The sequence below is a fragment of the Rattus norvegicus genome, chromosome 8 (genome assembly GCF_021556685.1).
Source record: "Rattus norvegicus strain SHRSP/BbbUtx chromosome 8, alternate assembly SHRSP_T2T, whole genome shotgun sequence".
In the NCBI taxonomy this organism is placed as follows: Eukaryota; Metazoa; Chordata; class Mammalia; order Rodentia; family Muridae; genus Rattus; species Rattus norvegicus.
This window is the reverse complement of record NC_141541.1, coordinates 81145316-81169257: the sequence shown is the minus strand read 5'-3', so window position 1 is coordinate 81169257 and position 23942 is coordinate 81145316. Positions and strand designations below refer to the sequence as shown.

The window sequence follows — 23942 nt, the reverse complement described above, 5'->3', positions numbered from 1 at the left end:
ATCCTTTTCCTGGGCCACTGACTAATTAAATAAGCAAACGGGAAACAGAAGAGACTGTGGGAAAGAGGAAAGGGATCAGGGAAAGGTGACCTGACGGATACTGACATAGGTAGGGACATACAACCGTGTAAGTGAAGCCTACATACTGCTCTTCTATGATGAGGGTCTGGTTACCAGCATCCACATGGTAGTTCACTCTCTGTAACTCCAGTTTCTAATCTGTCATTTATGTTGGGCCTCAGAAGACATCAAGCATACACATGGTATAGATACATGCAGTCAAAACACACACACACACACACACACACACACACACACACACACACACACACACACACACACTCTTTAACACCCCCATTCCCACTCCTACCCCAATCTCAATTCACACAATCAAGACAGACAAGAGGCCTCCACCACTCAGGAAGTAAGCTGGCAGACACAGGCAGGGTCATGGCAAATCCAAGTTGCCTTTTAAATTGTGTCTGAACACAGGCAAAAAAACAACAAAACCCAAACAAACGAAAGCAAAACTAACAAAACCAAAAGAAACAAAGCCATTGCCTAAGCTGAAGAATACCAAACGGCTGTCAGGTCTGCTCTGCTCTGCTCCTCAGTGAGTTGTGTCCTCACAGGAGCCTGGTTACTCAAGCACACCATTCTCTCCACTTCCTGACAGCATGCAGAGTACACTCCTCGTTCCCCCAACCTACTTTAAAACTACCTAAGGAATGAAACTCCACTGTCCTCCCTGACATCCTCGCACCGACAGCGAGTTCCTTCCTGCTGAAATGAGCAAGTCAGCGCCTGGTTGCAATGTTTCTGATGGGTTTGCGAGGAGGCAGTGAGCGAAGGACCCTGAGACCAGTGTGCACTAGGACTATCCACATTCTGCTCCACGGTGTTACGGGGGAGGAAGGGTAAGTGAAGAACCACACTGGGAAGTCTCAGCAAGTCACCATCACACGCCATCGAAGACAGAAGCTTACATGAAGCACAGCTGTCAAATCTACTCATGACATGAAAGCCATGACAAAACCTAAAACATCTTACTGAGCTGGTGACTGGCTGGCTGGTGGCCGGGTTTCCATACATGGTGAGTCTGGTATCTAACTCCTCTGCGAGGCGGACCTGCACGTCTGGGTGACCTGACGGAGGCGACTGAACAGCCTGACCACTGTACATGGTGTTCTCATCTTCTCGTACAATCTCCCAATTCTGAAAAGAACAGAATCCACACTCATCCACTGCTTAACTGTGCTGGAAATGGGAACAAGAGAATGGCGGGCTCATACCTCAGGGGACTCGTGGTTGTCAGGGCCATCCACATCCTCCGATATCTGCCGCCTGGTGGTAAATGCTCGCTGCGCCTGCAGCTGAATGTCACCATTCTCATCATCTGTGAGGTCATCCCTAGGGCAGAAGTGTAAGAAGGTATCACCCTGTCTTGCTACACTTAGAATCAAAAAGTCTGCAATTAGGAAATATTTCGATTGAGTTTATGGGTCCGGTATGCTGATCAGACTGTCAGCACACTGGTAGCTGGTCTAGGGCACTGGGGCAGGAGAGAATATACACTGGAAGTAGAAATCTCAAGCATGTGTAACAGCTGATGTTGTTCATCACTGTGCCTAGTTTGATCCTTACATTATGGTAAAACACTGACCAAAGGCAACCAAGGGAGGAAAAGGCTTATTTAATTCTACAGGTTCTAGTTATGGCAAAGGGCAGGACCAGAAGCAGAGGTTGCTGCTAACTGCTTCCTCACACCCCAGACCACCTGCCCAGGGGTGCCACTTCCCACAATGAGTCACACCCTCTTACATTAATGATCAATCCAGAAAAGGCCCTCAGACATGCGTACTAAACACAATTCCTCAACTGAGGTTCCCGCTTACCAGCTGAGCCTATCAAATTGTGAATTTTATTCACATATATGGTAACAAAAGTGTTAACTAAACTTGTATAAATAAATATTCATGTGTGGAAGTCAGAAACCTACTTGCAGGGATTAGGTCTCCCTTTTTATCTTGTTGGCTCAGAAAGATCAAGCTCAAACAGCCGGTTATACTGGCCCCGAAAATATTAATTTGTTTGATGTTAGACCAAGATAGCTTAGGAAATCAGTTGTTCAAAAACATAATTTTTGCCATAGTGGTGACATACACCTTTAATTTTATTAATTAGGAGGAGGTAGATATCTTTGAGTTTGAGGCTAGGCTGTGTCTACAGAGCAAGTTTCAGAACAACAGGTCCCAGGGCTACACAGAGAAAGCCTGCCTCAGATACCAAAGCCACCAAACACGCACACATTCTTAAGGTGAAACATGAAAAATTGCATATCCTGGGGCTGAAGAGACATCTCAGCAGCTAAGAGCACTGGCTGCTCTGCCAGGACACAGGGCTCAGTTCCCAGTGCCCAAGGGGTAGTGCACATCTACAACATCAGTTCCAGGAGCCCCTATCCTCTCTTCTACAGACCTACAGGAGGGCAAAACAGCCATACACAAAGAATGAAGTAAAAATTAAGAACGAAAACGGACATTGGGCAGCTGGGGGTGCTGTGTGATCTACCCGTGGGACACTGGGCAGCTGGGGGTGCTGTGTGATCTACCCATGGGACACTGGGCAGCTGGGGGTGCTGTGTGATCTACCCGTGGGACACTGGGCAGCTGGGGGTGCTGTGTGATCTACCCGTGGGACACTGGGCAGCTGGGGGTGCTGTGTGATCTACCCGTGGGACACTGGGCAGCTGGGGGTGCTGTGTGATCTACCCGTGGGACACTGGGCAGCTGGGAGTGCTGTGTGATCTACCCGTGGGACACTGGGCAGCTGGGGGTGCTGTGTGATCTATCCGTGGGATACTGGGCAACTGGGGGTGCTGTGTGATCTATCCGTGGGACACTGGGCAGCTGGGGGTGCTGTGTGATCTATCCGTGGGTGCACACACTGTAGTGACCGTGAGCAGACAGGAGGCGCTTGGTGTAGATACCGTTCATCCACGCCACTTCAGGATCACAGGAGCACTCAGCCTCCTCAAAATCCAGATATTCAACCCAGCATTCCCACCAGACAGAGCGTGAGAATGGTGTCCAACTGTCCATCTGTCCACAAGCATCTTCTCCCAAACCCTCCAGCCACTAGAGGATCATTCTCTATTGTGACTTGTAAAAACATAATTGTGATTAATGGTTCTAAGAAATGCTTAAGTTTTTTTTCTTCCACCTTTTACTAAAAAAGGCCACTAAGGAGATAGGAGCTTGAATATATGAAAGGTTATATATATTCATCCTTGCCCTCTGCATGTGCATGACCCATGTCTACCATCCGAATTAGAGAAGGGCCCTAACAAAGAGCCTTCATTAGTGACCCCTCCATGAGTAAAAACTAAATTATATTTTAAGTACTGGGATGGTGGTTCAGTTCCAAAGTACTAGCTTAGCAGGAAGAGGACACTGGGCCCAAACTCTAGCAGCACAACAACAGTGCAGAAAGTTACGAGTGGCCTTGACCTTCGGATCCTCCTTCCTCCACCTCTCAAGTGCTATGAGACAGGAGTCACTTTATGTGATGCTGAGAACGCAACTCCGGGTCTCCTGTAGGCAAGCACTCTACCAAGTGAGCCACAGGGCTAACCTGAAGTAATTTTTCAACATATGTGGGGCTTTTTTTTTATTACATTTTATTTATTTACTTGTTATGTAGTGTGTTGAGAGCTGTGAGCATGGCATGGCACACATGTCGTGATTAGAAGATGGCTTTTGGTAATCTTCTCTCTTTCTACTCTGTGGGCCCTGGCAATCAAATTGGAATAGTCAGGGTGGATGGCAAATGCCCTTCACACCCTAAACCATTTTGTTGGCCTCCAAATAATTTTAACTATTATCAAATCATTTTTTAAAAACCTCAGGTAAGATAGAAGTTTTTCAGTGGTGGTTGGCCTGTAGTTTAGGGATTCCCTACACCACTATAAGCCTACTTGAGACGCAGCACCAACATGCTAAGAAGCAGCAAAATCTATGCAGATTGGCACATACTCAGGGCTTGGTCTTTTCCATTGTGTTGTTCTAGACTCATGGTTTACGTAGTAGGTCCTTCCAAGGACATCCTGCCTCTCTTCCCACCCTGGAGGTAGGGGAGAAGGTTCTGGTGGATGCTGCAAATGGGTGGCAGCATCTGGTTGGTCCAAAACAACCCAGCCAGGCTGAAAAACAGAATGGAAGCAATTAACTTAATGACTTAAAACAACAACAACAACAACAACAACAAAAACAACAGACAAAAGCCCAAACCCCCAAACTCTTTACAAATTACAAATAAAGGAAAGTTTACATTCAATTCAAAAAATTGTGCATAAACAGAATTAGTTCATGTTCAACTCTTTTTTCTTTTCTTTTCTTTTTTTCAGAGCTGGGGACGGAACCCAGGGCCTTGTGCTTGCTAGGCAAGCGATCTACCACTGAGCTAAATCCCCAACCCCCCATGTTCAACTCTTAAGAACAGAATGTGAATACTTTGTAACCAAGGCTTTCCTGCAAAATGATAAACATTTCAATATTGTTTGAGAATGCCTTAAGTTTTCAAAAAGCTTAAAATACAAAACAAAACATACTAACAAAAAGGAATAAAACAATAAACCCCATGACAACTAAAACCAAATCCTTTCAGTAACTGAACAACGATGTGACACCGGAAGGTGCTGAGGAACACAACTGAAGCCAAGCTGAGCCTGGCCACTCACCCCTCCCACTGAGAAAGTGCACCGCTTATGATAGAAATTAACAAACACTAGAGACATTAAGAGTTGTCCACTGATGTCCAACAGACACAGGAGAGTGCCTGAGAATCAGTCACCACTCGGGGATGTGTACTGAGAGACCCATCATCACTCTGATACTGAAATGTGCATATTTCTCCCCTACACCCAGGACAAGCACTGTGGCCAGGCCATAAGAGTCAAACAAGGGATTTTAACAAAAGAAATGCGGGGTTGGGGACTTAGCTCAGTGGTAGAGCGCTTGCCTAGGAAGCGCAAGGCCCTGGGTTCGGTCCCCAGCTCCGAAAAAAAAGAACAAAAAAAAAAAAAAAAAAAAGAAATGCACAGGAATTTTGGGTCTTTAAAGAGACAAAATGTATAATGCCCCAAGATAAAATAAGGAATTAAGTAGAAAATGTACTAGTATTAACATGCTTTCGTATTGAAAACCTTTAACCGGGGCTTGAGAGGTTGCTCAGTGATTAAGCACATACTGTTCTTGCAGAGGGCCTGAATTTGGTTCCCAGAACCACTATCAGATGGCTAACGACTGCCTGTAACTCCAGTTCCAGGGGATCTGGTATCTCTGGGCCACACGCACGCACGCACGCACTCTCTCCCTCTCTAGTTCAGTGGGGAATATAGCTCAGTTCATAAAGTCTGTGCCTAGCATACATTCCATCCTGGACACCACATATATCAGGCACGATGGGTTATTTTCCTGAGGCCGATCTATCAAAATTCTGATAAAATTATTATGTTATAATTATGTCATAATAAATGTTTTAAAAATAATGAGTCAATTTTCAAGTTCAAATAGAAACAAACAGGCCATAACCAACATCATTCTAGGAAAGAAGAGATGCATGGAGAAGAGTCTGTCAGAGAAAACAGTCTAAGTGGTACAACACAGCTCAGAAAAACAGAGTAGGAAACACAGAAAGAATAAAAATCAGAGGAACGTGGCATTCAAACACATAGACACTTGTTGAGAAAAAAAATTAATTCATATCCCTACCTAGTAACCTACACCAAGATATACCACAAAGCCAAATGTTTACAAAGCAAACCCAAAGACTGTTAGAACAAATTTGGAGTAATTTAAAGCAGGAAGCTGTTAAATATGATGGCAAACCCAGAAAGCACAAAAGAATTATGAACTTCCTTGGAAACTCAGACGCACACATGCCCCAGTGCTGCTGAATTAAAGGAAAGCAGACAAACTGGAAAGGTCCTCCATACTGGGACAGGTAAACACCTGCATACAGGGCTTCTATTCCTTGTGTTGGCAAAAAGTGTGCAGGCGGATACAGGCTGGGAAGAGCAGCTCGACCCTTGGAATTAAGGAAGGAATTAAGTGGAAAATGGACTAAGTATTAGCATTAACATGCTTTCATATTAAAAACCTTTAACAGGGGCTTGAGAGGTTGCTCAGTGATTAAGCACATACTGACACCAGACAACAGAGGGTCAGGAAGATGAGAGGAAGAGGGGCTGGAGGAAGAGGGGGGGCTGAAGAATTACCTGGGAGGGGATTCTATGTGGGAAGCTAAAGCTAGTCCCCCTCACGTACACTCTCTTTTTCTCTTTCCACTTCCACAGGAGCTGATACTCAAATTCCATTCTCTTCTCCTCTATTATTTCATCTCGATATTTTTGTTTTCCTTTCCTGTATACCATCATAATATGCCACTTTATAAAAGAAAATCTAATCCTGTGTACAGAGTCAAACTACATCTCCCAGGGGTTGGTCTCAGAAGATGTGGTCTGAATTTGCTAGTCCTTTGCAAGACTGTTTACTCAATGTGTTAGATGTTATGCTAGTACGTGTACCTGTGCATGACACGCAATGCTGTGTCCATGGATGGCAGAGACACTGTGTCACAGAAAACTAGTTACAGATGGTTGTGGGCCACCATGTGGGTGCTGGGAACTGAATCTGAAACCTCTAGAAAAGCATCCAGTGCTCTTAACCACTCAGCCATCTCTCCAGCCCCAAGATTTCGTTATTGAATGTGGCCAATGGCTACTCTGTTCTCAGATTAATAAAGTCTAACAGTAAAAAGGAATTTACTAAGGAAATTAAAGAAAGAAGACACACAGGGACTACAGAGAAAAAAGGTGATGGGGAGGGGGAGGGAGTAGAAGGAAGACAGGGGCAGGGACTGTGATCAAGGTACATTACACGCATGCACGCAGGGACATGTCAGAATGAAAGCAGCCTTTCATGATTCTGAGTGTGTTGAAAGATTCTGAGGGGGTTTAGAGAGGAATCCTACTGCTGAACATGAAACAAGACACTGGAGTGAAAGTTCACCATGCCCCTCCATTTCACCATTCACACTAGGTGACTTATCAGTGCCTCAAAGCCCAGTGCCAAGAGGGCTGATGCCCTCTGGCCTCCACAGGCACCTGCACACGTAGTATATGCATACATGCATACATACATACATGAATTAAAAAAACTAAAAAAAAAAAAAAAAAAAAGAATATAAGGCCAGAGGCGGATCAGGCCTTTAATCCTAGCATTTGGGATTGGGAGATCCCGGTGAGTTTGAGGCCAGCCTGGTCTACAGAGTGAGTTCTTGGACAGCCAGGACTATACAGAGAAACCCTTTCTGAAAAGTGCTGAGGAGTACACACTGGGCTGGTTGGCCCTTAGGCTGAGGAAGTGGGTTCTGAGGACAGAGCTCAAAGTTGGGGCCTCAGGCTTTAGCCTACTGAGCCATCACCCTGGCCCAAGAAAATGTGTATTTCTTCTTTTAAGGTCTGCTTTAGTGTTGTCCGTGTAAATTAAAAAACAAACAAACAAACAAACAAACCCCAAAACAACGGAACTTATTTTAGGGCCTTAGAAAATGAAATGATTTCAAATTTGAAAAAGTACAACTGTACCCCAAACATTACTAGGAATGATAACATTTTCAGTCTTCCCTAAGAAACATTATCTAATTTCCTCATAAAATAATTTTCTACAAGACAAGGAATCCTAGTTACTAGTCTCAAAACCAATATGCAAATACCTACAATTTAATGGAGTCAGAGAGACCAGAAACTAAGTACAAAGACCAACATTTTACCCTAACCTTGTAGAATTCATCCCGCTCCCCTGATGATGGCAAACACAAGACACATGTTACACAGAGCCACATTTACTCAGAAATGCAGGCCGCCCAGAGCTCGCCTCCCTCCAAAATTACAATTGTTTTCTTTTTCAAATAGCAGAATTTAAATATTTAGTCACAAACTAGATGTTAAAGGAACAGGCAAGACTTCTCTGGTCTCTGGCTGCCCAGAAGATAAATAAGCACATTTGTGTCTGAATTCCTTGGCCTTTTCATAAATAAACAACACACTTACATCTCTTGAAATTATAAGGTGGCCTCTGAAGGAATTCAAACATTGCAATGGGAGGCCACAGCATGAAGCCAGGCCAGTCTACACCACAGAGGCGAACTGTGAATGAGGTGCCTGTGATCCCAGAGCAAGCAAAACCTGGAGAGAGTTCCCATGGAATGAGATGCTGCTCAACGTTTAAAGACTCGAGGAAAGCCTCTTCTTTCTTCATAGCACAGAATCTTAATGTCAAACAGAATTCCTGTACCACACTGCTATGTCCAGACATTTAGACCCCTCAAAATCTCGTACATGTGGGACCAAGTGAGAAGGCTGCAGGTATGAAGGCACTGTGAAGGTGGGAGCTCACAGAATGACGACCTTCTGAGAGTTGTCCTCTGACTTCTACAGCATTCCACAAACACCCTGCACACGCACACAGACCCACAAGTGCACTCACGGAGGGAGGAAAATGCATGAGTGAATGTGAACAGGGTTTGGAGAGACGGCAGGTAAGAAAATTCACTGTTCTTCCAGAGAATCTGGGTTCAATTCCAGCACCCACATGGCAGCTCAGAACTATCTGTAACTACAGACCTAGGGGATGTAAAACCTCTGACCTCACAAGCACCAAGCACACACACCCAACATATGAACACCCACGTAAAATGAACAAACAAGTAAAACCTAGAGAAAATAAATGTATACTTGAAAGATTATTATAAGGAAAACAAAGACAACAGAGCAGCAGAACAGTAACCAAGCAGGTGGATATATATGTATTAAGAGGGGGTAGGTAATGAGCTTCAGTCCCCAAATTAAGGGTCATTATATTCTTGGATTTAAAGGGTAAAACAACTTTCTACTCTCAGACATTCCCCTAGGAAACAAAATCTCACAGACACATGAAATACCAAAAACTTTACTAATTTACTTCCTGTGCCAGGTATCCAGGCACATGAACTAGAGCCCACACCTCAGGGAGGGTTCCTGGCATCATAGCTCTCATGGAGATTAGAGCAAACCCTCAATCAAAGAGAGACAAGCCTGTGAAGAAAACACACACAACAAAGAACCTTCCAGATCAGAGCGCGGTTGTGCACGCACGCATGTGCACAGTTGCGTTCTCTCTCTCTCTCTCTCTCTCTCTCTCTCTCTCTCTCTCACACACACACACACACACACACACACACACACACACACACACACACACACACTCTTACCCACTCCAGTGTGTAGTAGAATAACTAGTTATACCTTCTGATGAACTCTACCTCTAAGGGGACCACAGACAGGACGTGGAGTTTGTCTTTTTAAAGCCAGGGAAGAAACCCTAAAGGCAACCTAGTGCAGTCCTGTTTCCCCACAAAAGGAAAACCTAACACATCTGAGGTCACAGGGCTACTCATGTGGGGCAAAGCCCACCCCACTCTGATACTCTTCCTCCATGTACCCAGATGGCTCTCAGGCACCCGGTCTGACTCTTTGTTAGCTCTGTCACCCATGAAAACCAACAACTTATACTCACTTCAAATAAACACGACAAGAAAAGCAACAAGAATTACACATACTAAGTTTCCTTTACACTAATATAATTATTATATAGTGACAGCAATTTTCACATAGTAATGTCTACAGACTTAGCTTTATACACATATATTTTCTTATTCTAAATTAGACAAGGACATGGTTTTTACAAAAAAACTAAAGACAATGATGTAATTATAATAAACACCTACATTGGTAGATATTTCATTTCCCATTTCTACCTTTAAGTCTACCAATAACAACCACTCTACATAGAAATACCATCAGAACTGCCTAAGGAACATTTGCTCAAGTCAACATCCTGGTGATTTTCATTGCATGCATTAGTTTCGCTGAACACCCTATTTTTCTACAGAGTATGTAGAAAGATATCAGACAGCCCATTTCACCCTAAGCAAACATTCCTGGGAATCTCACCTCTAACTCCTCAGCCTGGTCTGCATTTTCATCATCTGAGCCGTTTTTAGGTAAGTAAGTCATTTTTAATCTCAGATAACCTTTAACTCTTGATTTGTGGCTGTGGAAAAGAAAACAATTATTTATGAAACTTGAACACCAAGAAGAAGGCATTTATTTGCTGAGTTTACAGAATGCCTGCTGGCTCTGAGGGGATCTACTTGGGGCGCAGTGTCAAAATCATGTTTCTGTTAAGATAGAAAAGACTCATCAAAGAGAACAGAGGTTAGAAAGGAGAGCAATGGGGTATAGAGGAGTGGAAGAAGGCAGGAGGGAGAAAGGGAGGCTATGACCTGATGGGATGGGTGAGAAGGGGTAACTGAGTAAAGGACAGGGAAAACCCTGCTGGCACTTCAGCGGCTGGTAGCACACAGTGCGATGTGGAGATGTAGTCACAGAGTTTTTAGCAATTGGAGGAAGAGCTAGCAGGGTAACAAAAAAAAAAAAAAAGGCGAGACTATTTCCTTAGCTATTTTTGGTATGCACACATTGTAATCAGCCCCAAACTAGAGGAAGAAAGAGATTGGACTCTTAGACTTCCTATAGAGGAATTAAACACAGGACTTTGCTCATACAGAGAATAAATAACAACAGTCACAAAGCCATGGCTCCTTTAAGTTGTTTTAATATTTATATTGCAAAGACTAGGTTAAAGCAGTAATTTTAAATGAAAAAGATTTAAGTGTCCATAATACAGTATTCAATGCATTTCTTACTTTGAAATAATAAAGTAAATGCTATGGTTTTCACAGATGGGTTACTCTGACTTGTGATGATTAATCATACATTCTAAATTGATTTTACTTGACAAAGTGGCACAAAAGATCAAAAGGAGTTTCACTTAGAACTTAAAATTAAAATCTGGAGGGCTGGTTCAATGGTTAAAGAGCACTTCCTGTTCTTGCAGAGGATCCAGGTTCAGTCCCCACTACCCACATGGCAGCTCACATAGGGCTGTAAGATCCAGTGGACCTGACTCCCTCTGCTGGCCTCATCTAGTACTGCACGCATGTGTTGCACAGACACCCATATACAGTAAATAAAGTGAGCAGCTCCTTTTCAAAAACTAAAGTCTTAGTTAAAAAAAATTTTCAGTTCAGGAAATTGCAAAAACAAGTGCACTAATTTGGCTTAAATTTTATTCTCTGTTCATGCTATTTTCTCTGATTGTGTGAATCTTCTAAAGTATTTTTGAAATTAAATTTAGCAAAATAAAGTTAAATATTTTCTTAATTTGTTTCTGTGCATATGAAGGAAGCAGCACATTTGTTTTACAGGAAATAACTGCTATTAGATAAATATAAGGGGGACAAATCATTCCTAAATTTTGTGTCATTTTAGGAATTTTATTTGCAATGTGCATAAACACTGTTTAAAGATAACTATGTGCATCTGTGTGTGTGTGTTGTATGTATGTGTGCATGTGTGTCCACGGACACCAGGAAGGCAGCAGATCCCCAGAGGCTCCAGCTGTGAGTCACACAACATGGGTGTTGGGTCCACTGAAAGAGTAGTGAGCATTTAACAACCGAGCCGTGTCTTCCAGCCACCTCAGTGTATTTTTCTTTTTTTTTTTTTTTTCTTTTTTTCCGGAGCTGGGGACCGAACCCAGGGCCTTGTGCTCGCTAGGCAAGCGCTCTACCACTGAGCTAAATCCCCAACCCCTCACCTCAGTGTATTTTAAAATCTAAAACAACTAAAGCTTTAAAACAAATAATACAATATATTTAAATAGTTTATCTATAGGGTGTTTAAATCCTGACATTTTAAAGGTTTAGCAAAGACAAAGTGTGTGGTATGGGAGCGGCATGTGTAGCTGGAGGATGGCTGAATGGTTCAGGAGCACTGGCTGCTCCTGCGGAGGACCTCATACAATTCTCAGCAGCAACAGCAGCACCAAGGGATCTGATAGCCTCTTGTGGCCTCCTTGGGAACTGCATATACACGATGCATATTCAGGCAGATAATAATATACATAAAATAAAAATAAATAAAAATCACAAAAAAATTTAGCTTAATACACTATAATCTTATATATTTACTGACCTTCTTGGATGAAGAACAAAATCCTTAAATGTATATGGTCTCTCCATTCTTGGGTTTTCAGTCTAAAATGAGAAAGGGGGTTAAGTACTTTTGAGAGAATTTATGAACTATAATGAAAGGCATATTGAAGAATGAGAAAAGGAAGTTTTAACTTGATAAAAGGGTCAGCTGGTAACCATGTGACTTTTGCTTCTTCTACAAGAGGAACTCCAACAAGTGCCAGAACTAAAGGAGTCAGCAGAGTGGGGTGTGGGGAAGAGGGGGGCGGGCTGAGGTGTGGGAGCAGGTAGGAGGCAAGTAGTAGAGGACAGTACAGAATGGGCAGAACCCCGCCCCAAAGGAACATAGGATATGTACAGTATCAGCAGCTTGACTCAGTTAGAGTAGAAAGAATTCTAGAACAAAACCATCAACAGCCTGGAAAGTAAGAGCAGGTCAAATATTCACAAAAGTCTAAGATCACTAAACACTGCATAAAGCCAAAGCCTCGAACACTGAGAGGGCACAGGTGGCCGGCTCATTAATCCTCTCTTTGTGTTGCTTCTCTACTTCTACTTCTTTGCATTGAAACTAACCTCCCTTCCTTTCTATGGAAGTCCTCCTATAAAGCCAGGCTGGCCTCAATGTTATAATCCTCCTGCCGTAGCCACCCAAGTATCAGGATTACATGAAGAACATACCCAATAAGAAGCTATTTCCTTAACATTTTTTGAAATTATTTTCTCTGGTTCGTTTCCACTCTGCCTTCTGACTTTCTTTCGGCCCACCCATGTAGACTAAGGTTTTTCACCTGGTCTCTCATGCTATTTGGGCACTGTGAACCCGCAACTCCTCCTGTTTCTTCTCCCTACACAATATACAGTTAGTTGCTACTAACTGACCACTTTCAACTTTGAAATTTCCCCCGTTTTGTATCAGAATTTAAAATGTATATTGCATGTGTACAGGATCCATCAGAAGTCAGAAAAGGACACTGGGTCCCATGCAATGGAGGTTTCTGGTAGCTGTGAACTGTCAGGAGAGTGCTGGCAACTCAGTCCCCTGAAGCACAGAGCCACTTCTGCAATCCCCCCAGTGACATTAGATTCTGAAAGGCTACCTAAGACTTTCCCACTGCTGTTTCCAACTCCATTTTCAGGAGTTTGAACTGCCCTGCAGACCCTTAGTTCCCATCCACAGAGCCCAGGGTCTGGCTCTGCTTATAGGGGTAATTCCAAACCCTTTAAGTCCAGGCTCCATCTTGCCACTAATCCCTGTGGTTCAGTTTCTTGTTGGAGCTCATGTAAGGAAATCTTAAGAGAGAGTGAAAAGGAAAATTAAGATGAATTTCAAGAAATGGCTGACATACTAAAGATTCATGTTAGCAGTTATTAAACTAAAAATCACAAATACAAAGCCAAAGTCATGGACACCTATACTAACCGGTAAAGGATAGAGAGGGACATCCACTTGACCCAGGAAATCATCTCTTGTCTGTAAAAGAAAGGAGAAACAGTATTACGCATACACTCAACATCACTGTTTGTTCTTTGATGAGAAACTTGTTTAACCCACTGCAGCATGAGTGGAGGTCAGTGAAAATAGCAACGCCCTGTGGTGCACTCTTGGGCGAGACAGCAGGACTGGTCCTGCAGATAGTCACTGCACAACAGAAGTATGGACGTGCAAGCACATGACAGAATAGCAGTAGAAGCAGAAGAGCTGCTCCTGAAGAGAGATGGATAAGTGAGAGGGAGGAGTCAGGCACACAACCGCGCAGCGCACAGGAACTGTTCAGTCCTTAAGCAAACATCTGCTAGGTTCTGCTTAAGGGGTGGGAAAGCAAAGCGTGGCATTAACAATACAATGGGAAAGTAAGCAGGGAAATCTCAGGATAAAAAACAAACAAACAAACAAACAAACAAACAACCCCAACAATCCTCACTGGTCCCTGAACTGCTCTCCTTAAAGGAACAAGGCTCAAAAAGACTCCAGGCAATGTTCACCCAAGAGGCAGCTTGTGGCCAGCCCAGCTAAGGTAGCTTGCTAGACTGAGAGTCAACAGTCTTCCAGGAAGGGACCACAACAAGCTCTCTCTCCACCTAGAACCGTATGCATGAAATTTACTACACACAAAACAAGAGGGAGGAACCAGGCAGAAAATTATTTGAAAAACTCCAAGTAGGCAAGGTTTTTTCAGGACTGGGAAAATAGAAGCTTAAATTTCAATAAGCAGATGCCTGACAAATCTGAATTATGAGTGAATGATAAGCACATCATTATTAAATGCTAGAAATTATGGGAAAATCTTGAAAGACAGCAAATTTAAAAACAAAAACAAAAAGGCAAAACCACTGCACACAGGAAATAACAATGTCCATGGTGGAGCTACAGAGATGCTGGGTGGTTAAGGGTGCATGTTGCTGCGATCCAAAGTGGCTCACAACTGCCCCCACCTCCACCTCCAGGGTACCCGATGCCTTCTTCTGGTCACATTCACCCACCCCAACCCCATATTGACAGACATAACTGAAAATAAATTTTTAAAATTTAAAATCTTGGGGTTGGGGATTTAGCTCAGTGGTAGAGTGCTTGCCTAGCAAGCGCAAGGCCCTGGGTTCGGTCCCCAGCTCCGAAAAAAAGGAAAAAAAAATTGGTTAAATCTTTGACATATAATTCACATAAAGTTTACCCACTTTAAGTGTAGGCGGTGTATACACAGGTAGGATTGATTACATGTTGAGGCTAGAGACCAACATGTTAAAACCAGGTGGCATCCTCTATCCCTCTGCCTTACTTTTTAAAAAGTATTTTTATTTTATGTGCATTGACGTTTTGCCAGGGTTTACATCTGTGTGAAGGTGTCAGATCTCCTGGAACTGGCGTTACAGTTATGAGCTGCCGTGTGCATGCTGGGAACTTGAGCCAGGTCCGCTACAGAAGAACAGCCAGTATTCTTAACCACTGAGCCATCTCCAGTCCCATCTCTGCCTTATTTTTTGAGACAAGGTTTATCACTGACCCTGGAGCTGATTTGCCTGAACAGGCTGGCCAGAAACTCTGTCCACTCAGGTGCATCTGGCACTCTCAACATTTATGTGGGTTCAGAGTTTCCAAACTCAGGTCCTCATGTTGGTAGCACAAACCACCTAACTAACTGTGCCGTCTCCCCAGTCCTATTCTCTTCCCTTTATAAAGAAAATGAGTTGAACTGTCGTAGACTGTGAGTGTGTGTGTATGTGTGTGTGTGTGTTTGTGTGTGTGTGTGTGTGTGTGTGTGTGTGTGTGTTAAGCTGTCTCTCTGTAGGAATAGTTTTCATGAGACACTGAGGAGCAGGAGGATGAAATTAATAAACAAAGGGTTGAGCATGCTGGGTGGATTGTAAGGCCAATAAAATTAATGAAGGGGCCTGCAAGTGTGAAGCCCAGAGGCCCAGACTCTAAAACCTATATAAATGCCAGTCTGGTGTGGCTGGCCGCCCACCTATAATTCCAACCTGGGGAAGAAGCAGGGGTCCCCCATCAAGCTGGCTAGCAGACCTAGCCACATCAGCAAGCTCCAGGCTGGGTTCAGAGACCCTGTCTCAAAGAGTAGCATTGGTAAGCATTGGTGAGATGATTCTCAGCATTAACCTGAGGCCTCTACAAGGACATGGACACGTGTGTATCCACACACATGCATTCATGCGCACACACATTATGCCTCCATGAAAAACAAACAGTAATCAACGAAATGAAGTCCTCCACACCTCTGGCCACAAGATGGGGAAAGACAAACAGGTAAAAGGGAAATTGACTCTCCAGGAACGATAGCTGATAATCTCCACAGCCATTGGTGTCACTCAACGATTGCAGTAAGAATGGACTTGTCCTGCCCCACGCACTACCCAGCTGGGACATTATTCATCAGGTTGGAGTCATCTTAATGGAATTTTTCCTCCAGACACTTGTTTTTTCCTTCTGGTGTGAATTTTACCAAAATAACCTTTTCTAAGCAGCTAGCCCCAGTTGGGTTTTCCTACTGAAGGGTAAAAGTGCTGTCAGCCCATGGTAGAGCAGGGACACCATTAGACCATAATGGTGCTGAGCTTCTGTCCATGGGGCCCAAGACAGGCATGCGAACATTTATCCCTTCATTTCTCATGCTGAAATAGTAACTATTTGAGCAGGTTTTTCAAACATGGAGTATGAAATACAAGCATCAACTAACTCTTTGTGGAACAATATGTCAAGATGTCCTTGAAGACAGAAATCCTAGCTGAGGCTTTTTGACATAATGATTGTAAGCATCCAAAATAAACCACCAGAAGTAATCCTGGTATCTTCTAACAAGTCCTACTCTCAAAGGAATGTTTATGTGAGCATAAATCCACAGGACAATCTCAGATGTCAGTAGTCCCCAGGCACCACCCATCTCTGTGTTTCCAGACACTGGAATGTGGTGTCACTATCTGAGTAGGATAACTGACCTGCAAGTCCTAGTGACTTGCTTATCTCTGTTTCCCATCATATGCCACCAGGGCCACTCTAATCTATGAGGTGGGACTGGAACTCATAGGTCCTCATGCTGACTCAGCAAGCACTTTACTGACAGAGCCATCTTGTTGTGTTACATGGTCGGTTGGTTGGTTGGTTGACTAATCTTGCCCAAAACAAGGTTTCTTTGTAAGCCCTGGCTATCTTGGCACTCACTCTGTAGACCAAGGCTGGCCTTGAACTCAAAAGATCCTCCTGGGGTTGGGGATTTAGCTCAGTGGTAGAGCGCTTGCCTAGCAAGCGCAAGGCCCTGGGTTCGGTCCCCAGCTCTGAAAAAAAGAAAAAAAAGAAAAGATCCTCCTGCCTCTACCTCCTGAGTGCTGGGATTAAAGGTGTGTGCCACCATGCCCAGCTCTGACCAATGTTTAATGGTTCTATGTCTGTGAGTGGCAGGAGTGCATGCTTATACTTAGTACATTGTCGAGAATGCAAAAGGTCACAGTGTGTGTTAAGAAAATCACATTTTAATGAGGTATGTTTGAATTAGTCACTCCAGTACTAGATGTGCTTCTAGAATATAACCAGGTATATAAGACAATAAATGTGAAGGTCAGGCAATTTATGTATTATAAATTAATTCCCATAAGCACCTTGAGAATCAGGTTAAGTAAAATGACTTTTAAGATAGTTTTAACCTGAGTTAGTGCAGTTATATATCCCACAGAGAGGAAACATTTTCCTGTGTCCATCACTGTGTCTATAAATTGAGTAATAATTCAAGGTGTCTTCTCTAAAAAGGAATTGACCAGAGGCAGAGCCAGAGAGGTTACTTCCTGTGGAGAAACACCCTAGTCCTATTGGAAAAGCCCTACATTACAGAACCTACAAGAACTGCACACTGATTCTCTTTCAAAAACAAACAGTCTGACCCCCCCCCCCACACACACACACTGAAACTTTAGAAACTTTAAAACTTTAAAAAATTAAAAATATTCAATTAAAGGGAAACTTGGGGAATAATTTTCTGGAAATCAGAATAAGGAAGAAATAAAAAAATAAGAGGAAAGCCAATTATATGATCAATCTAAAAAGTGCCAATCTTGGGCAGTAGAAATTCTAGAAATAGATTAGATGGAAAATCTTTAATGAAGTAACTCTTCAATTAGACATGTTAAAGAATATGGGTCATCTCACATCTTGGAATTTGGATAGTCAGGTGTTTGAATGAAACATTTGGAGATTATATTATAGCATTTTTCTCTCGCTGTTCTCTATAAATTATGTTGTCCTCCCATCTCATTAAAGGCTCTTTAAATCTCATAATAATTTTTGTTATTTACATCAGGTTCCTATTCTGTTTCTGGTAAATACTTCAGTTAGACTCATTTGCTCTGAACAGGACTTATGTGTTCTTTAAGCTCTATGACCCTGTAAGGGCTGAGCCTTGGTCATGAGGAAAGGCCATTCTTAACTAAAATAGTTATTTGAAACCAGCATCAACTCAGAGGATCCCACCTCCAGGCTTGGAGGAGCGCAAACACTGTCTGTAAGCTAGCTGGATGGGCTTTGTTGAAATGTTCTTTAAAGTCTTCTCCATTCAATTTTCCTTGCAGAAACTTGACCTGGGTCTCTTACTCAGACACTGAGTTCTAGGGCACCATTTTAGTGGAATGCGCAGGCTATGAATCAGTGTACTGTGGAAACTAATCCTTGGGTCAGGATCACAATATTCCATTGGCACTCACCTTAGGGACGCGATATTCATTTAGGAGAACCATTCAGTCATCACTTAAATAGCCTAGATTGGTTATATGTCCCTGCCAGGGTGTCAGCTCACCCTCAGCCAGCAAGATCAGTTCTACCTCATCCCAAAGGGACCGCGACTTTATTCATTAATCAACACTTTCAATGGTGAACTCCTGGTTGTGAACTGCCTGATGTGGGTGCTGGGAACCCAACGCAGGGCCTCGCTCCAAGCCCTGGATAGTCATGTACGCTGCTCTAAAAACAGGGCAATTGCTAAGTGATTTAACACTGATTTAGAGTTGACTTTTAGTAGCATTATAAAAGTATAAAATGATTCCCTAACTTCCTTTAAAGTAGCAAAGGGAGAGCCACACCTAGGCGTGTGGAGTTTACAATGTCTCAATTGTTACATAGTGCTGTTTAAGAATTACATAGTTTCAGTAGCATCCTGACTGGCATGCCTGAAGAAAGTATGCTTACAAGATTCAAACAGTGCTTAAAAAAGCCAGAAGAGTTAAGGAAAACAGAATATTCCAACAGTCCTCATGTTGAAAAGGGAAAATTTAACATAACCATTTTTAACGAAACACACCAAGGGGCTAGAGAGATGGTTCAGCAGACACTGGGTATGCCCCATGGTGCACTTACACACATGCTGGCAAATCGCTTATACATATAAAATAAAAACAATTAAAAAATAAAATAGCACAGATGTTTCTGAATGGCAGATTTTGGTTAGTTTCCAACTATTACCACGAGCAAAGATGTATATATAATCCTCTTCAACATCGAATGAAAGGCCACCATATGGTAAGAACTTAAAGTCTGGATAGCATTATTTTCATTAAGATTGACAGCATACCGAAGACAAATGTGGCTTCTTTGCTGTGTGTCCACTTTTAATGGCTAAACTCAAGATCTAAGCATCTGAATGTAAGCTGAGTGTTGATTATTTTACATCTAGCATCAGGAGAGTCAAGCACCACTGGTTTCTTATTCCACACAAAAAATAATCAAATCCAACCAGTTACAAAGGTTCCATTTCTTTTCAAATTCCACCCCTTGAGTCACCCTGACTTATATCTAACACATCTGAACAGTAATACACCCATTCTGTAAAGCTCCTATTTTGTCTCTCCTGTGAAATCGTTTTGTACTCAGTAATGAATTCAGCTGCCCACTTTCTCCCCTCTTGAGCATGGATGCAGACAGTACTAAGTGCTGACAGAAACAGCAGTCACTTCATCCTGGAGCACTGGAGAAGCAAAGCACTGAGGACCTGAGACAGGGTCTCTCTCCATAGCCCTGGCTTTTCTGGAACTCAGTTATTCCCACAAGCAGGCAAGGGCAGGCAGATTCTTTCTTGCTCTGCTTTCATGCCCGTTCTCTTTCTCCCATTTTCACGGCCCAGTTCATTCTGGACCCTGCAGATGCCTCTGGCTGTGCTGTCCCTCAGACCTACAATCCAATATCCTCACCCAGACCTGGGAATGGCTGCGTCCTCATTGTCATTCACCATTATGTTCTTAATGCAAACTTTTTGCTTGGCAACATGCTTTTTTTTTTCTTCTAGAAAGCACCATGTCTCATGGCTCTGCAATATCTCTTTAAGTCCTTTCTTCCTCCCACAGGCGCCCAAGACCCTATCTAGAACTGTGTGAGCTGACTACTGCATGTTTTCTAAGTGGGCTGACGACAAGGTATTTCCTATATCTGGTGAGCTGAGATACAGGGCTCAGTGCCATGCCAGATGCTTAGCTCCATGCTCAGACCTGGTGCTGGGTGGGAATATACCCCAGCAGCCTTCCAAATCTTCACAAAGCTGAGACTGCTTTCAGCAACCATCTCCATGTTGGCAGTCCCCAGAGCAGCTCACAGATCTGCTCCTCTGCTGTTTTCAACAGTTTCCTTTGATCTTGAAGCACCTGTCATCATCTAACTCCAACCTTCTAGTCTCCCACAAGGACCAGCACTGGAGGCTGAAGCAGAAACAGCAAGGCTTTGGACACTCTGAGGATATGCTGACAGACAACTGCTTCACCTTCTCCCAGCCTTCCCTTCTGCTAATCTCCTTACCAACATCAGCACATGGCCTAGCCACACCCAATAACGATGCCAAGCCTCCTGCTTGGCCATGCTCCCAGGTCCAGGTCTAATCTTCTCTTGTCGTCCATCACAGTCCAGAAAAGTTTACAACTGCTAGCACCAGCAAGCCCCATCTTACAAGAAACTGACACAGCCGCCTATTCCCCAGTTTGAAGGAAGAAGCCTTAAAATCTTGGCTCACTTCTGCATAGAGGTTCTACGTGGTTTTATTTTCTCTAAATGTTTTATTACAGTTACAATTTGTTTATGAACACATATACGTGTGCCACAGTGCATAGGTGGAGGTCAGAGGACACTTGTGGGAGCTGATTCTCTCCCTCTACCACACGGGTGCCAGGAATTAAAACTCAGGTCATCAGCAAGTGTTCACCTGCTGAGCCATCTTGTCGGCTCTATTTTATTTTTGGTGTCAGATGAGAGGCTGAGAAAAGCAAAGCAATGCTGTTCACATGCTCCAGTGCATGGCCCGCAGCCATGGAATCAGTGGCTATGGAAAAGGGGAGGGGCATACGAAGTTGGGAAGGGGAAGAGGGGATAAAAGTGGATCAGGAAGGAGTTAGAGAGAGGAGTAAGGGGTGATTGTAACCAAAACATATTATATGAGTGCATGAAATCCTCAAATAGTAATAAAATATGATATTCTTTTTCTTTTTTTTTTTTTTCCGGAACTGGGGACCGAACCCAGGGCCTTTCGCTTGCTAGGCAAGCACTCTACCGCTGAGCTAAATCCCCAACCCCAAAATATGATATTCTTAAACAGGAATTATGGCTATGTATGGCAGTCCTGAATTTCCACCTAGTTTTCGGTTCAGACACACAACACTGACAGCATCCAGTCTGGGTTTACCACCTACACTTTCCTATCTAAGGTGCCAAGGTGAGGAGCAGACAGCCCCACCTTGCCATTCCTGGGGAGGACAGCACTTTTCTTTGTAGAGATGAAATTTGTCTTATTTCATTTTAAAATCACAAAATACTGAGTTTTCTCTGTAATAATCATCAAACCATGCCTACGTCTACACGATACTGCACTCACTGGATGAAGGCATCTACACTTGCTGTTCCTAGCTATTTTATTATTTCAACTTGGGCTCCAACCCTGGGGTTTTCCTAGCAGACTTTTGTTAGCGTCACTAATGAGCTCCTAACATACAATGGAGAACTGAGTTCTCTGTAGTAGCAAATGCTTTCTTCTGGCTACAGGTCACCAAGCTCTCCTTGCCAATCTACTAGCTCACTGGGTCTCCCTTTTATCTTATTTCACCCTATACTCATAATTCGTGGTCCCCATTGTGTTTGGTGTGAAGCATGGCCCAGCATGAGTTGATCCTTACCTGAGGCTTTGAGCATACTCCTCCCGATTGGTCAAGATTGCCAGCTCCTCTGGCCTCAGTTCCCATTCCTCCAGCACTACAGACCTTCTCTGTATCTGCACCATACTCAGGGTGGTCTCACCTCTGTACTCCCTGCCTTCCTTCATGACATCAGTGTTTATCAAAACATCACACAAGGTAAGAAAAGTTATTCACTTAAATCCATGGTGCCACAAATAATTAATCTCTTAAAAACACAAAAGTGATGGGGCTGGAAAGATGGTTCAGGTTAAGAGTATGTAGTGCTCCTACAGAAGATGAGCTGGGTTCCTTCCCATCGCCCACAGCAATGGCTAGCAACAGCCTGCAAGTCCAGCTCCTGGGGATTCAGATATCTGGTCTCAGGACACTTAAACTTAAACACATACATATACCTACCACAGACACACAGACACAATTATTTAAATAACATAAAGATATCTATTTGTAAGTGCTGTCTTCACAGGACATGAAGGACTTTCTCTGCAGAATGAGGTAGGTGCAGGCCTATCTCAACTCTAAGCCAAGCTTCATGTCCTCTCAGGCCTTCTGTACTTCCCACTCAAGCCACACACAGTGACTTGCAACATAAGGCTCTTGCACATTTCTGGCCTTCATACACCAAGACTTCTGCCTAAAGTGGCAATTCTTACTAGGAGGCAACTTGCCCAAGAGGACATGTGGCAAGTCAGAAGCCATTTCTGACTGACTTCACTGGTGGGGTGTGCAACTGGCACCTAGTGTGCGATGGTCAGGTTCCCGGCTCACCACCCGAGAGTACACAAGATAGCCCTACCCCACAAAAAAACCTATCTGGCTCCAAATATAGACAGTGTTGAGGAGAATTCCTGCCCTGAAATACCCATCTGGACCTTTCCGGGAAACTTAAATTCACTTATTAAAACCCAAATCTAGTGTCATCTGCCACCTTGGTGAAGGATTCTGACAGGTCCCCTCAATGCCACGCTTCTTTCTAACAGAGCTATCCACTTCAGCCTGTCACACATTCAGTGTTGATATATTCATTTTTTTAGTATCTGTTACTAGAATGATGCTGTTCCTGTAAACAAAGATTATATGTTACCCGGCTTTTAGTCTCAGTGAATTAAAGATGACATATTGACAGAGAATACATAGTAACTTCAAGCAAATTAAGCCAGGCCCCAAATACCTCTAATGTCATTATAATTATTCAGCTCTAGAAAAAAATATATGGGGTTGGGGATTTAGCTCAGTGGTAGAGCGCTTGCCTAGCAAGCACAAGGCCCTGGGTTCGGTCCCCAGCTCCAAAAAAAAAAAAAAAAAAAAAAAAAAATGTACATATATAGATATACATATACAACACATATATTTTTTGGAGGGGCGCGGATTTTTAAAACTGGTCATTATATTCCTAGAGCACAGTTCCAGTGTTGACATTTATTTATGCATTTTTTTAAACAGGAGATTAAATGTCATTCAACATAGGCTTAATGTCTTAATGTCCATTAAATTACAAAAAATAGAAAACAGAAAAATAATAAATGCTAAAACATGCAAATATTTAAAATATTAATCTTAGGAAGAATTATTTTTAAAATTATTGAATTGTGTCATCTTGAGATTAATGGTGACTATAATGATTAAGACATAGAAGTATTTTAGGATGCACTCCTTTAGGCTTAAGCAATATGCTCATCTAGGGTTAAGTACCAGACAAGGAGCAGGAAGCCTTTTATGTCAAAAAGCAGAAAATAACTGGATAACAGAGGAAGGCACATGAAAACCAGGGTGGAGCTGGAAGGCTACTAAACAAAAAAATGGAACCTCTCAGCACCCCAACAACCTAACAAGCGAGATTCGGAACACACTCCGCAGGGAAAAGTGAACCAATAATAAGCAAGCGGACGATAGACTTCAGAAAGTTCAGTATTATCTTCAGAACTGTGTATGTCCCCCTTGGCTCCTTAAACTGACAGGTGACCATACTCATCAAAGAAATACCACCTTTACCATTTGAAATGTACAAAAGCAAACAAACAAAACACACACACACACACACACCCCAAAACTCCTGAAAGATTGTTTTTTGCTACACCTGAAATAGACACTAAAAGGTAGGTTTCAGGAGCCCATTTTTAGTCTCAGCTGTAAGCAGAGGACAG

At 43.0% G+C, this 23942-nt stretch overlaps 1 protein-coding gene across 4 annotated transcripts in view; it reads right to left on the bottom strand.

Annotated features, from left to right (window-relative positions):
* Nedd4 (NEDD4 E3 ubiquitin protein ligase) overlaps positions 1-23942 on the bottom strand; it is an 84773-nt gene that overhangs the window by 25037 nt on the left and 35794 nt on the right. For all 4 annotated transcript variants that reach the window (XM_087560556.1, XM_087560555.1, NM_012986.1 and 1 more), the window contains 6 exon segments: positions 13562-13612; positions 12140-12201; positions 10055-10154; positions 4035-4201; positions 1293-1410; positions 1051-1215 (listed from right to left, as the gene is read on the bottom strand). In XM_087560556.1, the coding sequence (XP_087416682.1) occupies positions 1051-1215; positions 1293-1410; positions 4035-4201; positions 10055-10154; positions 12140-12201; positions 13562-13612 (663 nt within the window).